General features: G+C 34.4%; 1 protein-coding gene across 1 annotated transcript in view; it reads right to left on the bottom strand.

Annotated features, from left to right (window-relative positions):
* Nucleotides 1–17082, bottom strand: part of LOC145286220 (H(+)/Cl(-) exchange transporter 7-like) — a 142048-nt gene extending 124966 nt beyond the window's left edge. Inside the window, exons 1-3 of the mRNA XM_080135028.1 lie at nt 16688–17082; nt 16327–16524; nt 145–192 (exon numbers count right to left, since the gene is read on the bottom strand). Coding sequence (XP_079991154.1) covers nt 145–192; nt 16327–16461 — 183 coding nt within the window. The 5' untranslated portion in view covers nt 16462–16524; nt 16688–17082. The remainder of the gene's footprint in view (nt 1–144; nt 193–16326; nt 16525–16687) is intronic.
* Between the last annotated feature and the right edge of the window lie 423 nt (nt 17083–17505).

Genomic DNA, 17505 nt, shown 5'->3' with positions numbered 1-17505 from the left:
GTCCAGCTTTGAGAGGAATGGGCTAGGCAGAGGAGAAAAAGGTTTGGGGAGAGAATGGATAGAGAGTGATAGAAGTTTATAATAGAAATAGGTTACAATGCCGGGTAGGCTACCTAGTTAGACTTTAATAATGAAACAACTCACCTCGAATATGGTGACATCACTCTTGTACTCATGTGATGGCTCAGATTTCTAGAGAAAAAAAAATGAATAAATCAAATAAGTAATTGTTCACATGAATTATTTTCTGATAAAGATTTGTGCTATGAGGTGTTTTTGTTTAATCAAAGACTATTTACATAAGCTTAACAAATTAAAACCAAAGAAAGGTTAAATGGTTGAAAAGGGGGTAGGCGTGAGTGAATGGTAAAAAAAAAAAAAAAAAAAGAAAAAAAAAAAGATATCTAAAAAGTTTAAAACAGTAAAAATATTAAAAGTAAAGAAAAAATAAAGGAAAAGAGAAAAAAATTAAAGTTTTTAAAAATTAAAAGAAAAATATTGTAATTTAAAAATGTTTCTCATAAAGTGGGCAGATGGTCAGAAAAAAAAAATCGGCATATTTAAAATGGAAGAAAAAAAAGCGTTTTTAAAATATTTAAAACAGTAAAAAGATTAGAAGTAAAAAAAGTAAAGATAAGCGAGGAAAAGAAAAAAGTAAAGAAAAAAAAGGTTTTAAAAACTAAAAGAAAAATTTCTTTAAGTTTAAATTTTGTTTCTCAAACTATAAAAACAAAATAAAAAAAAATATATTTCTGAATTTTTAAGATGAGGATTGATAATTTTTATTATTTGGATTATTGAAACTATTGTTTTCATCTTGTGCCATTCTCACAATAGGCCGATGTAACCTCTGACCTTTTTTATGTGTATCTTGTTGAACTCTGGAATCTGGACAATATTTTGAATGAAACCCTATATTTAATCCATGGGGGTAGTAAACTTTAATTGCATGACCAGATAAAAATCTTAAGCAATTTGTCATTGTACTTTATTATATGACTAGCGAGGGGTACCCGGCGTTGCCCGGGTGCTTGTAGGGGTGTGTGACGTTAAATAAAAAAGAAACCGGGGGGGGTAAGATCGAAGCCGAACCCCCGAGGCGAAGTTTGAAAATAAAATTGGCCAGCCAGAAGTGAAAGATGTTTGAAAGTCGTTGAGCGTTACGACGATGACGATGTAAGTATTGTTTTAAGCAAAGTAAGAAAAGAAAACTACGTTTTAATTAAGCGGGGGGGGGGGGGGTAAAAAAAAAATAACTTAAGGCAAACGAACGATTAAAACAGAAAAACAAACGAACTTTACGTGAAAAATGGCTTAAATAATACAGGGTTCAATATTTAAATTTAAAAAATCGAAAAAAAAAAAAAGAAAAAAAAAAAGAAGACATCTCACACCACGATTTGAACCCAAAACATTTAAATAATGAACCAAGGCCTTAACTACCTGCGCTAAAGCGGCGTATATAAACTATTTAGAGTAAATCAGGTCACGACATCATGACGTCATCTGACGCATGCGTTGTTGACCCTCCCCCCTGTCGATTCCGGGGTTAAAAAGTTAACGTTTCTCTCACTCTCTCTCTGTTTGCGTGTCTCTCTCACTCACTCTCTCTCTCATTTCATCTTCCTTACTCTAAAGACTAGAAAATGGCATCTGGCTGTTTTTATTTTTTAAAACTTCGTTAATATTTTTTGTAAGCATATTTTTTTTTTTTTTTTTTTACTTCACATGTTTGGCTTGGCTTTATTTTTTGTTTAACTATCGTATCTACCTATTTTGAATGTGGTAATAACTTTGGTAACATTGCCACAGTGTAGAAATTCATAGTTTAGCTTTAATTAATTTTTTTTTTACCGATAAAAACATTTTTAAATTGTAAATTCAGACCGCCATTAGAGGTTGTTGACGTCAAGATCACGTGACATGACTCAGCGGGTTTTAAATACAAGTTGACCCAAAATAAACGGCCGCGTGTATACTTTATGTAGAAGAGTTGACGACTGTATTTTTTGGGGCAGTTATAAATCGATTTAAAAATATGTAATGTTTAACATTAAAATGTCACTTTTTTGCCCCCCCTGCAGAAAATTGATCAGTTGACGCACTTCTGATGGTCACTTTGGGCCAATTTTTCGATATTTGTCGTCCAGAAGGTGGGGCTTTCATATGAGACCAAGTTTGTGAATTTTTGTTGTGTCTGTCAAAAGTTTTTAGCAGACACACAAACATACATACACACAAACACACATACATTTTCGCTTTTATATATATAGAAGATATATAGAAGATGGGTTTGCAAAGACCCATTGCGTAATGGATAAAGTACTAGGTAATTCAGTTCTAAGTGACACTTCTGGAGGCTGAAGCTTTATACCCAGTCATGGCTGAGGGAAGAAGAACGTGCTACCTCCGTGTGAGGGAAGAAGAACGTGCTACCTCCGTGGATTCTTTTCAAAATTCCATCTAGAGTTTAGAGTTTGACAAGATACACATGCCCACCCTTTCTCTTTTGCACGCTCTCTCATGCAGACGTGATTTGCTAGTCCGAGTCTTTTCTATATTATTATGGTATATGTTCTTCAGAATTGTCTGATCTATTCCTTGCTTCTTTTGTTCATTTGACTCGTTAGTCTAGTGGTTCCCACCAATTTATTGTTTTAATACCACTGTGCAATACAGCTTTCTCTTCCAGTAACTTCTTTCCAAGAATTGCAGGCTTGTGGAACTCTCTTCTGCTGGCAGTTTCCTCCTACCTATAAGCTTGATCTTTTCAAGACCAAGGTCAATAGGCACATCTTGTCTTTGTGATAACTATAAGATGAGAACATTTGCAAATTACTTAAAACTTCTATTCAGTCATGGTTGATGGAGCACGAACAAGCTACTCCTATGGATTAAATAAAGGGTTTTATTAATTTCTGTCCAGATTCCAGAGTTTGGCATGATACACCTTAAGAAGGTTAAAGATTCCATCAACTAAAACGTTGGGAGAATAAGACTCAAGATGAGAACAGTAGTCCCAATAATACAAACTAGAAAAAAAAAGAAGTTTTTTTCTTTAAGATTTAATAGCTAGAAGGACCTAACGAGTATTAAATTATTTTTTAATAAATATTACTATTATTAAAAATAAAAGTAAATTTTTTTTGTTTTCCAAATTTTTGAATAATAAAATATTCATCATCTTCAGAAGATACACAAAGTAACCTAAATAAAGAAAATATATTTAACAAACAATATTTTCTACTTCCTCGTGTCACGTCATCGGTTAAATGGGGTCACATCATATTGTTTCTAAAATGCTTACATTTTATCACTCGACTGAATTTTTTTTTTTTTTTTTTTTAAATAGAAATCGCTCCAGAGAAGGCATGAAGTAACTTGATGTAAGGAGGTAAAAAAAAAAAAAAAAAAAAAAAAAATATATATATATATATATATATAAAGCCAATAGAGTTTAGTTTTCTAGAAGTACATCCAATGAAACAACATGTGTCTACCAAAATAGTGCTCAATGAGTGAACAGAGCAGGTATATTAATTTTATTTATACAAACATTAATGGCTACATATGTGCATACATGTTTCTGTAGTCACCCACGTTGGGGGATTATGTCTTCAGACCAAGAATTACAGTCGAAAGTGATATTTCCACCAAATACATTTTCCTATTTCGTTTATCAAGTTAGCATGCAACCTGGGTGGGAGTCATAAAAGACGGTAAAAGGATGAGTGAGGTCTTTGAAGATAATAAACATCTTTTCCATTTCCCCTTCCGCTTCCAACCTAACTTTTGGTTTTTATGGCATAAGGTACTTGAGAATTTAGTTTTCTTGTCTTGGAGTCTGTAAGTTAAGAACCTTAGCGATGGTCAGCTAAGTACTGACCGGTGCCTTTTAATCTACATCCACCCACACACACATGCAACACACGTACAACACACACACACACACACACACACACACACAGACACCGCCACACACACACATACACATTAATACATATATCCAAAAGCGAATCCATGCTGTACGCTTTTTTTTTTTTTTATTCACAACACACATACTGAAACTAGACAATAACTCTGAAACTACGCATGAATAGAGTTAAAATTACATTAAGGTAAATAAAACAAAACAAAAATTAAAATTGAATAAAAATAAATAAAATAAAATAAAATTAAAACAAATAAACAAACAAAATATGAATAAATATAAAACACGAAAGTTATCTAAACCCCACATGTACGTATATACATATATCAATATACTTATAAATGCCTACACTTTGCCACACCCGCGCATATATACACACACACACACACACATTACAGACATACAGAGACGAATAATAGCATTTTTCTTTACTTCTGTAGCGTGGTAACCCCTTCGTACATGTAATAGTATGCTACCACACTCCAGACGGGTGTATATATATATATATATAAACACATACACACATACATACATATATAAATACACACATATACATACACATATAACATATATATAAAAACAACATTCATACATTCTTGTAGTCTATATTGTTACAACAATCATATACGAGGCAGCCTATTCTAATAGTTCAGAAATATATATGCATACACATACATCTACATACAATACACACAGAAATACATCCATATACAAACATACACACAGATATATAAAAAGGGAAGATAGAAGGGACATGGGCCTATATCGTGATGATGGGCTCATAATAGTGAGGAATGCTACAAGTGTTAAATCTGATCAGATTAGGAGAGCAATCCATAGGGACATGAAAGATTTTGGCCTAAAAGTAGAAGTTAATGCTAACTTAAAACAGGTTAATTTCCTTGACGTTACTTTAGATCTGGATTCGAATACTTATAAACCATATATGAAGGATAATGCTAATCCTATTTATATACACCCGCAGTCTAACCATCCACCATCCATTATTAAACATATACCATTATCTATTGAAAGTAGAATAAGTAACAATTCATCTAATGAAGTAACTTTCAATGATTGCAAAGCTATTTATAATACAGCACTTAAAAATAGTGGGTATAAGGACATAGAGATAAAATATAAAGTAACTAACACTAGCACAAATGTATCTAGAAATCGTGGGAGGAAAATTATTTGGTTCACACCCCCCTTTAATATTATGTTGAAAACAAAACTTGGTACAAAATTTTTACAACTTATTAACAAGCATTGCCCACCAAATAATATATTACATAAAATATTTAATAAAAATACATTAAAATTAAGTTATAGCTGTAGTGATAACTTAGAAAGGATTATAAAAAAGCATAATGGAAGAATTTTAAAGACGACTAATAGAGAAAATGAAAATAATAGTGCAAACACTGCGGTGAATAAATGTAACTGTAAAAAGCCTGAGGAATGCCCAATAAAAAATGAATGTCTGACCTCATCAGTAGTATACCAAGCTAGGATTTTCCCGGTGGAGAACCCAAGGGACGAAAGATTCTACATAGGGAGTACCTAAATGACTTTCAAAAATAGATTCTATGGACATACACGCTCGATGAATAATCAAACATATGAAAAGGACACTTCCTTATCGTTATATTACTGGAAATTAGTTAGAGAAAATAAAACACCTAGTATAGAATGGAAGATTATTAGGAGCGCCAATACTTGCCACTCATTGAACTCACCATGTTTATTATGCTTATCAGAAAAACTTGAGATAACTAGGTTTAAAGACAGAGAAAAATTATTAAATATTAAAAAAGAAACTGCTATATCCTGCAAACATTTCAGAATACACGCACTTAAAGAACTTTAAATTAGTAGACTAGAACAACTATGAGTACAACTAACCCCCATCAAATACCCCCCCCCCACAAAGAGGATAAGTGAGGTCGCAACTATGATCATACTGGTATGGGTTACGTAAGTCGCTTAATATTCTACTTCATCGAGCAGTTATGGTATTACTAACCGAAACAAGTACCTGTATGAAGGTATATTTGTAACCAAACGAGTAATAGATTGTTTTTGAGTGAACCTCGTAATAATGTATGCATATGGATATTTTTGGGTGTGTGCATGTATGGATATAAGATCTTTATATACCCGGGTAGGAAAAGTAATTTATAAAAAAAAAAAAAAAAAAAAAAATGAAGAAATATATAGATGAAAGAAAGTAAGGAATGAAGGGTGAATGAAAGAAAAGGGGATAAGGAAATTAGGGTGAATAAACAAAGATGAAGGTAAGTACTACAATATATAAGCTTGTATACTCGGTTTGTATAACCTAAATACTCTGATTTCTGTCATGTGTCATTATATATTATTATTTTTTTTTTTTTTTTTTTTTTTTTTTTTTTTTTTACAAAGGCATCACCACATTATCAAGGCCCAGAGGCCACTCAAGGATAAGGGTTAAAGAGTGTACAGTAGAAGTTGGTCAATATAGTAATCATTAGTAATGAAAATTTGGTAAATTTAATAACTTATATGGAACGGCTCATCAAGAACTTATTTACTTTAGACTTGAACAAAACCATATTGTAGTCAGCCGGAAAGCAGGAAAACGGAAGACAATTCCACAGGCGTGCAGTTCTAAGAAAGAAGCTTTGTTCATGGAATCTACGTTTAGGTTTAGGCACAGATAAAGAGTGGGGGAAATTATTGATAGTGTTTACAGCTAGACGAGTGTTTCTTGTGAAAGTTTGGCGAGGGGGGACCATAGATTGAAGCTCAGTTGAACACTTTCCATGAAAATAACGATACATCAGAGACAAACTCGCAACATCTCTTCTGTGAGATAGAGGTTGCAAGGAGGAGAAAAGGACATCTCCTACGAGGCTACGAAGTCTATTTTGAACTCTATCAAGGCAGGACAAGTTCTTTCTAGCAGCTCCTGCCCAGATGTGGCAACAGTATTCCATCCTTGGACGTACCTGGCTCTTATATAGATAGAGAATAGCATCAGCAGTGAGATATCTACTGGATCGATAGAAAGATCCCACCATTTTTCCAGCGGCCTTGGCAACAGATTTGATATACGTGTTCCATTTAAGATCAGGAGTAATGGTCAAGCCCAGAAGCTTGTCAAAACTTGAGGCCTCCTGAAGACGAGAGCCATTCATTTCAATTGATGACAAATGTGGATTAGAATGTTGATGATGTAAAGAGAGAAGCTTGGTTTTAGATGCATTAAAAGTAACCAGCCACTCCTTTCCCCATTGTACTACGTGCTCAAGATCAGAGGAGAGAGAATTGGAGAGAACTTGCTCGTTTACTGTCTTAGATGTGGTACCATAAATGGTAGTGTCGTCAGCATAAATGTCTACAAATGATGTAAGGATATGATTTGGAAGATCATTAATGTAGATCAGGAAAAGAGTTGGGCCCAGGATGGATCCCTGAGGGACACCAGCATTAATATTGTGAGCTTCTGATTTTTGCCCCTCAACTACTACTCTTATGAATCTATCAGAAAGAAATGATTTAATAATTGAGAAGACTTTTCCAGCTATACCATAGCTAGCGATCTTATGAAGTAAACCTTTATGCCATACCCTATCAAAGGCTTTAGATATGTCAAGAGCAATTGCCCTAGAAAGATTGCCACCGTCGAGAGATTTGCTAATCCTATGCGATATAACTGTAAGGACATCTGCTGTAGATCTAGCAGAACGGAAACCATATTGAGTGTCACTAAGAAGGTTATTTTTGTTGAGATGTTTGATTACTTCTGTATTTAATACAGATTCTAGCAACTTACTCATGACGCACAGGAGACTTATTGGCCTGTACTGAGAGGGGGATGAGCGATCACCTGAATTCTTAAATACAGGGCATACTGATGAGATTTTCCAGGGAGATGGGAAACTATTCTCCTTAAGACAACGTTTAAACAGTTTTGTAAGTATGGGCGCTAGTTCAGGTTGAAGTTTTTTGAGTACTATAATTGGAATACCATCAGGGCCAGTTGCTTTACTGGAATCAAGGTTTTTGATTAGCTTGGCAACATCACGTACAGATATACGTATATCACATAGCGTGTTTTCTGATACAAGAGGAAATATTGGGGGTTGGCGGTCTTGGTCGCAAAGGGTAGCTAAAGCATGAGCACGGTGCTCAAGGAGTTGTTGGAGGGCTTTCTCAGAATGGGCCGCTAATGCTACATTATCTGCGAACAGCATTTCCCTGATGAGAGCCATGCGGACTTTAGTTTTGGCACGTAGACGGGCCAAGTTGAAAAGGCTTCTATCTCCTCTTATGCGAATATAGACGCCAACTTCAGTTTCATGAAAAGCGTATAGTAGCAGAAGTGAGAAAAATATGCCAAAAAAAGAGTTGGAGCAAAAGCACAGCCCTGTTTCACACCACTGAGGATGGGAAAAGATTCTGAAAGTGCTTCATTGAATTTGACAGAGCTCTTCATGTCTTCATGAAAAGAGGTTATCATTCTCAGGAGTTTGGGGGAGGGGACATCCTATTTTTTGTAGTAGCACGAAGAGGCCACTGCTGCTAACTAGGTCAAATGCTTTTGTGAGATCAATAAAAGCGAGGTACAGTGGTTTCCTCTGGTCTCGACACTTCTCCTGTTGTTGTCGTAAGGAGAATACCATGTCAACAGTTGACCTTTCTACTCTAAAACCGCATTGCGCCTCTGGGTAAACTCTCTCTGCAAGTGACTGGAGTTTTTAATACAACATGAACGAAGACCTTTCCGACAATGCTGAGCAGAGAGCTGCCGCGGTAATTATTAGAGTCACTGCGATCACCTTTATTTTTGTAAAGCGTTGTAATGTTGGTGTCACGCATGTCTTGCGGAACTGAACCCTCTTCCCAGCACTGGAGCAGAAGTTGATAGAGATGACCAAGGAATGTATTTTTGCTGACCTTGATGATTTCAGGTGGAATACCATCACCATCTTGAGCTTTACCACTAGCAAGGGTGTCAATGGCTTCAGTGAGTTCGTCAGGGATGGGGGGGGATTATCCAGCTCATCCATTGCTGGCAGGGGTGGGATGCCTTCAATTACTGCATTAGTGATGATATTCTCATGTGAGTATAGCTGCTTATAGTATTCAGCCCATCTCTCCATTTGCTTTCCATAGTTTGTGATGATGTTGCCTGATTTTGACTTCAGGCGTGCAGTCTTAACTATACTTGGACTGAAGGCCACCTTCAGTCCCGCATACATCCCACGAACGTTTCCACAGTCAGCAGAAAGTTGGAGGCTGCTACATAGGTTCAGCCAGTATTCGTTGGTGCAGCATCTTCTGGGTATCACTTTTGGCCTTCCTGAGTGCAGCAAATGTCTTCTCAGAAGGGTCTCTTTTATACTCAAGTAGCGCAACGCGTTTAACTGAGATAACTGGCTCTAGTTCAGTGATCCTCGCTTCAAACCAGTCTGCATTCTTCTTCTGCTTACCAAAGATGTCACTAGCAGAGTTGTAGATGGCCTCACGAATGTGTCCCCATCTCTCTTCCACTGTATGGGTGGGACAGTCTTTTAAGGCTTCTTGGGGTCAATCTGCAAAGCATGTGCATGCATTGGGAAAGGAGGTGAAGGCTACATTTATGCGGGGTCATTTTTTTTGCTTGGCGTTGTGGATTTTCTAAGGTTTGATACAGACTTTAACTGCAACTAGCGTGTGGTCAATATCACAGTCTGCACTGTGGTAGCTACAAGTATTCCGGACACAATTCAGTGAGTTTCTTATGGTAATGATGAGATTCAGTCGGTGACAATGGTGGGACTGGGGGTGCTGCTAAAACACTCTGTGATATGGCTTTGTTTGGAAGAATGTGTTTGTGATGTATAAGTCATTGTATGTACACATGTACCCAACTCAAGGAGTCTGTCCATTTTCGTTCATCTTGCTGATGCCAAAATGACCGATGCAACGAGGCCAGGAGTCACGGTCGGATCCGATACAGGCATTGAAATCACTAAGGAGGTATAGTTTATCTGAGGCAGGAATTCTCTTTATGGTGCTCTCTAGCTCCTTGTAGAACTCGTCCTTTACCTCAGCACTAGATTTGAGAGTGGGAGTGTAGATACTCAGGATATTCACTGATTTGCTGGAGAGATGCATAGGAAGGATTCTTGGCATACCTTTGGATGGAAGTTCAACTGCGAACAGTAAGCGGTTCGTCACTGCCAGTCCAACATAGTGTAAGTGTGGCTCCTCTGGTTCCTTGCCTTTCCAGAAGAAAGTGTAATCCTGTTCTCTCATGCTACCACTGTCTGCGAGTCTTGTCTCCTGCAGGGCTGCAATGTCAATGTTGAGCCTCTTTAAATCGCGGTTAATTATAGCTGTCTTTCTTGCATCATCAATTTGCTGGAGATCATTTGAGAGTCCAGGACACATGGTCCTAACATTCCAAGTTGCCAGTCTCAGTGCTGGCAGCTTTGAAAATTTGGTTTTGGCAGATGCAATTTCTGATCTGCTTTTCGAATTTTGTCCTAGCTCCAGTCACCTAATGAAGCAAACAGACCATGGCAAGTCAGCATCTAATTGACCAGGGGCTGCTCAGCTTAAGGCAGGCGATGGCTGACTAGTCGGGATTTCGATGATCCCTCCCACCATCAAAGACAACCCGTAGCATCTAAACTTACACCAATATGCTCAAAACTTATAACTGCTGTCTCTCGTGTTGTTTCTGTCACTGGAGCAGCGGCAATGAAGTGGCCTCTCCAAGGCGCGAGCCTGGGCAAAGTGTATGGAGGTCCTAATCTGCCCAGTACTCAAGGGTCCTGGATATGACCTTAAACTATATCTGATGGTGAGGGCCCAAGCTTGGAGGCCTTAGGGAGTGTGGAGCCACCCTTTAATTGCCATTGCTCCCTGGTCCACTGATCCGGAGTGGTAGCACCTGTTAGGGTCCCAACTATGGGTTAAATAGAATACAACTTAAAAAACAAATATACTATATTAAAAAATCGTTCTTCAAAATCACCAGATTCGGCATTAAATAACCTGAAAAGGGTTGATATGCCATAAAACAACCAACCAACCAACCAACCAGTACTCAAGACCCCCCCCTCTCAACCTCACTAGTGTGTTCCAAAGGAAAGCAGAGTAGACTCCAAGCATCACACCTCGGTACACCAGTTCAATTGGCAGGCTAAATCATGTGAGGGGGTGATGTTTATACTGCATCAATAATCTAGGTGGAGGAACCGCTGCTAATGGTCAATGGCTAAAGGGAGTAAACCTATCAAATCAGGAGTGAAGCCCTGAAGGCAGATCAGTGTGCTGTGCAAACCGACTCTGGCAACTTTTGCAACCAAACTGGTGCCAAACGTACTGCTATGCTTTCCTTTGTCCCATATCACCATGTCAGGTTTAGTAACACAGTTTTCAAGGAACATAGCTGTAGAAATTTGACTTATTTCCAACTATTCTTTCTGGTGTATATTCCCAGTCGACAAATTAAGGTGAATACTGAGGGGTCAGTAAACTAAAAATTTACCAAAAAAAATGATATTTGGGAACTGTAGTGAATAATTAAAATGCACACACTTTTACTGTGTTTACTATTTATCGAAATTACGCATAGATGAAAAATAACACATACACAGGTTTGATATTTTTATATAATAGACTTCGGCAAGACTGGAGTTTAGGTGGAAAAATAATCTCAAACTCTTTATTGCATAAAAGTAACGGTACTTGTACAGTTTAATCAAGACATTAAAAAATGAAAATATTGAAAAAAGGTTATATTGTACGTATCCGGATACGTACAATATAACTTTTTTTTTTTATATTTTCATTTTTGAATGTCGTGATTAAACTGTACAAGTACCAAAGGAACTAAATTCCTGTAATCACCATTACGTTACCATGAAAACAATTTTTTAATAATTTTAAACAATGAATACCTTTTTTATAATGATAAACAATATTAAATCATTGGAACATATAAAAAAAATATTAAATATAAATAAAACTTTTTATCATTGTAAAATATGAAAACCTTTTTCATTTTAATTAAAAGCAATATAAATAGAACTTGTTTCTAATTTTAAACTCTGAAGAACTTTTTTTAAGTTTAAGTTTAAACAATATAAATAGAACTTTTTATAATTTTAAGCAATGTGAAATTTTTTAATTCAAAATTGAATCACGTGATTATTATTAAATCATATGAGTAGTTTAAGCACACATTCTATTGCAATTTATTTATTTAAATCTGTATTATCTTTCAATTATTTTAAATTTTTTGAAAAAAAAACATTGAAATTTATTACTTTTTCCTTCTTTCAAAATAAAAAATGTAAAAAGGTTTATCATTTGTTAAAAATTAAAATTGAAAAAACGTTTGTGAACAATATTTCTTTCAAAATTATTAAAAATAATTCTATTTCTGTTGTGTAAAATTAAAAGTTAAAAACTATGGCCACCACGTTTAACAAATAAAAATTATATTGCTCAATATTCATAAAACTACTTATTAACAGAAAATTTAAATGCAATATTCGTTTTCAGCATATCCAAAAACCTATCAAAGTCGTAATTTTAAGGAAAATGTTAAGATAGAAACCAAGTAAAAATTTACCATGTAAAATTGTAAAAAGTTCGGTACTTCTGTATTTATTGTACCATGCTATAATAGCATTATTTCGAAGGCAATTCTTAACATAGGGAGAGAGGGGGTGTTTTCTAATTATTCTTTACTTCCACCTAACAATTTAATAAGAAAGTTATCGTAAAACTTTAATTTAACCTGAAAAAAACTATTTTGGTACTCATGCAGAGAGTGATCTGTGCTGAAATAATAACGTTATTTAAAAAGCCATTCTTAACATGGGGAGAGTGTTTTGTACCAAGTCTGTATTTTAACCTTAGAATTGAATAAAAAAAAAAAACATCAAAACTTTAATTAAATGTGGAAACACGATTTTAAAAAATAGCGCGGATCACTCTGCATTAGCACCACCATTTTAAATTAGCGTGGTACCAAAAATACATAAACACCAAAGTTCTATTTATGTTGTTAAAAATTAAACAACAAAATACAAGAAAATATGTTTATATTGATGTAAATTAAATTAAAAAAAAGGGTTACATTGTTTAAAATTATAAAAAGTTCTTTTTATATTGTTCAAAACTTTAAAAAAAGAAATAGGGGCGCTTCTACACTATCAGAATGAAATTTGGCAGTCAATAAATGGAGTTTTCAGAGAAAAAAACAATGGTTTCTACTGATTTTTTGGGTTTGTATTACTGTACACAGATTCGAAAAAGTTGTCAAAAAACAAATATATAGCAAATAAATGTTATCAAAGGCAAGATAAGTTACTTTTCTACCTAACAGGATATGTTTTCAGTGTTTTTATTTAATGTAACATGTTTATTCAGCTCGAAAAACATACTGTTTACCGATTTATTGGAAAATTCAAAATGGCGCCGACTCTCTCTTTAACACGGTAAGTTTGGGAAAAGGTGCTATAAATATAAAACTAGACAAAATACTGTTAGAAACTCGCTCAATATGTTACCGTGACATGGATTGACATATATTCGGTTGGTTTTTAATAGTATTTTGTCTAGTTTATTATTTCTAACACCTTTTCCTAAACTTACCGTGTTAAAGAGAGAGTCGGACGCCATTTTGAATTTTCCAATACATCGGTAAACATAGTATGTTTTTCGAGCTGAATAAACATGTTACATTAAATAAAAACACGAAAAATATATCCAGTTAGGTTGAAAAGTAACTTATCTTGCCTTTGATAACATTTATTTGTTATATATTTGTTTTCTGACAACTTTTTCGAATCTATGTGTACAGTAATACAAACCAGATTTTTTTAAATCCTAATAAATTACAATGTTAGCTTCCAAATTATGCAATCGAAATTATCTAAATATTACTGAATTATTAAACTAAACGGTACTTGTACAGTTTAGTCAAGACATTCAAAAATGAACATATCGAAAAAAGGTTATATTGTACGTATCTGTTTTGGACTGAAGATCTCCGAAAAATTAATTTAATTTGATCGAATAGTTAAAAAAGCAAAAAACTATTCGATCAAATTAAATGATTTTTTTTTTTTTTTTTTTTACAGCGGAAAAACACGTTCTCATGAGAGCGCGTTGAAGTCAACCATTGTGAAATTTGCTGAACACGCCACGGGGAGATAACTCCATGTAAAGCGCCGATACTCCCTCCCCATCTTTAATTCTAGCTTTTCTTCCTAAAAATCGAACCTTTTGCTCGGTATCATAAATTGTTTTTTCGCTGTAAAAAAAAAAAAAAAACAAAAACAAAAAACAACAACAAAAAAAAAACCTACTTGATGAAATTAAGTGAATTTTTTTTCGGAGAACTTCGTTCCAGAATGGACACGTGCAATATAACCTTTTTTCGATATTTCCATTTTTTAATGTCTTAACTAAACTGTACAAGTACCAACTAAGCAACTGTGATCGCGTAAGCAGGTGAAAAATTGCAGCCATTTTTTTTTATATCGAAACGGAAAATTCCGTCCCTTTTTAACTCTCTTGTGTCTTACATGAGCAAATACGATCGTTTTCTTGAAATTCTATTTTTTAAATATTTTTAAAAATAATTTTCCACCTTATCGATTTTCGTAATTTCTGGATATAATCATCTTAAAGATACGAGGAAAACGTAAATACCATTGTTTTCATGTAAAATTCAGTTGTACGATTTCCGAAATTCCGTTCTGAAGCATCAAAAAAGTTCTGTTTAAAATATATAAAAAACTGTTTTAAAATAGTTGTGAATGTTAAAAAGTTCTGTATATATTGTTTAAAAAAATGAAAAAAAATAAATGCTTATTCCTTTTTTTTTTAAAGTTGTTTTCATATTGTTTATTTTTTAAAAATGAAGTTCTGCTTATTTAAAACTTAACTTCTGAAATACCGATATCATTGCTTTTATATTGTTGGCATAGTAACATAACGGTGATTAGGGAGTTTTGTTCCTTTTATGCAATAAAGGGTGAGTGATTATTTTACCACCTAAACTCCAGTCTTGCCTAGACCTTGATACTTCAACACATTGAGAACCAAACATTTTAAACTATTCTCCTTTTCGGACAAATCAGAAGAATCTCTAATACAGACTTCGAAGCAAACGGTGTCTGTTCAGATTCAGTTCCTAATATTAAAAAAAATCCATGTCTTGAGTTTCTTACTCTTGCCTTGCGGTTTCCCCAGGTTGTGTTTGTACTAATTCTTATTAATTAATTTATCAAATTGTTAGGTGAAAGTACAGAATAGTTAATAAAATCTCTTCCATCTCTCCATGTTAAGAACGGGTTTCTAAATAATCTTCCGTATTTTACTATCCGTACTGAAATAACATTTAGATTTGTTACTTTCTTTCACTTTAATTGTAGAAACTGGAACTCACGCCGGAAAATCAACAGATTTAGATCATTCCTGTATTCCTGTAATGACCTAGTCCCTCTTGAATACTGTAATACTTGTTCTGTGTAATTTTAGAAAGTACTTGTACAGTTTAATCAAGACATTAAAAAAATGAAAATATCGAGAAAAAATCCGTATCCGTTTTGAACTGCGGAAAAAAAAAAAAAAATCACTTAATTTGATCGAGGATTTTTTTTTTTTTTTTTTTTTTTACAGCAGAAAAACACAGCACGTTAGTTACATCTTTGAATTAAAAAAATTGGGGGGGGGGGTGGATTTTTAGAACACGCCACGGGGAGATAACTCAGTTTAAAGTGCCGACACTTCCTCATTCTTTCTAAAAAGTGAACCTTTTGCTCGGTATCATAAGAATTTTTTTTCCCCCCTGTAAAAAAGAAAAAAAAAGAAAAAACTACTTGATGAAATTAAGTGATTTTTTTTTTTTTTTCGGGGAACTTCATTCCATAACGGATACGTACAATTTAAACTTTTTCCGATATTTTCATTTTTTTAATGTCTTGATTAAACTGTACAAGTACCTTTTAGGAAGTCCACCCTCTCAGATTTAGAGGAGAGTTTTGCTGAGGCGAGACAAGGCATCTTTACCGGGGAATGCCGACTGGACTGGGACTGCTCAGGCACTTTTTGCAGGTTAAAGTGCCCCTCCTCGAGGGGAGGGGCGCTGACTTCTCAATACCATTTTACAACCCTGGTGTTACAATTCTTGAAGTGGGAGAGAACTAAATATCCTAAAACTCTCGCTGGGAATTGGATAAAATTTTAAATTAGGGACTGAATCTGACTAGATACTGTTTGCTGCGGACTTTGACTTTGCGATTCTTCTGGTTTATAGGTTTTTTTTTTTTTTTTTTTTTTTTTAAACCTTAACTCAAGTTGTCGACTAAAAATAAGTTTTCTTGTATAAATATACGTACAGTGACGGGTTCTGCTGGAGGGTCTTCTTCATCTGTGTACGAGTTGTGGTATCTGGAGCGAATTCCCCCCAACAACGGTGAACTTTCCACAGACGAATGGAATTCTTCAGCGGACGATGGCATCGTCCCAGGCATTATTCTGGGAGCCGACTGTAATGGAGCTGGAGCGGGTCCTCGTTCGAACCGCAAATCGTACAACTGAAAGAGAAAGAAATACAGATAAGACAAAAAGGGAATTAATAAAATGTTAATAAGAAATAATTGTTTTTATTGTTAGTCGAGTTATATATATATATATATATATATATATATATATATTATATAAAGGACATGGTTAAATAAATAAATGTTGCAAACTTACTTTGTTATTATTTTAATAATTTCAATCGATTTGAGGTATTTTCTGTTCCCATCTATAACGTAAAAATCCGAATAATAGAAAAAGTATTTTTTCTTGTAAATATACGAAAAGGAGTTGTTGACAAACAAAATATGATGACAATGTGTTTAGTCCGCGTAAAATAAATTTAAAAAATAAATAAATGTAAAATATTTTTTGTATAAAAAATTAACGATGTAATGAAAAAAATAAATAGATATATTCAAATACAAAAATGGCCCATCATTTAAGAAAACGATAAAAAAATTATCACTTCCTTTTCTTTTTTTCTTTTAATATACACTTTTTAATACGTAACGCAAACGAATGGTCAACAACTACGCCGACACATGATGACTAGATCTGGATGAAAGCACGTGATGATGTCATGTGACTGTTAGACAGTATTATCTTATTTATAAACAGGGAAATCCCCTTTTTGTTATTGTCTTACGTCAGAGATTTTAGTGTTTATTTTTTGAGAGAGAGAAAGAGGGAGAGAGAGAGAGAGAGAGAGAGAGAGAGAGAGAGAGAGGATTTCCCATGTGTAAGACATTTTGATGTAAAGACGGTTGTTTTAACCTAACGAAGAACAGTTTCTATGAATTGATCTTTTTTTTTGGGCGCTTTTTTTTTTTTTTTTATACAAGGTCATTGTGCAGAGGGAGACAATTCCATTCTACTCAGAGATTCGTTCATTTTTGTCATCTCATAATATAGGACGCTACCTAACGATATTTTTTATTAAATCAAAACATCAAAAAAAAAAAAAAAAAAAAAAAAAAAGAAGCTGCGACGAT

This window comes from Euprymna scolopes, chromosome 10 (genome assembly GCF_053919585.1).
Source record: "Euprymna scolopes isolate OS-2025 chromosome 10, ASM5391958v1, whole genome shotgun sequence".
NCBI lineage: Eukaryota > Metazoa > Mollusca > Cephalopoda > Sepiida > Sepiolidae > Euprymna > Euprymna scolopes.
The sequence above is the reverse complement of the archived record's forward strand: the minus strand, read 5'-3'. Positions and strand labels throughout refer to the sequence as shown.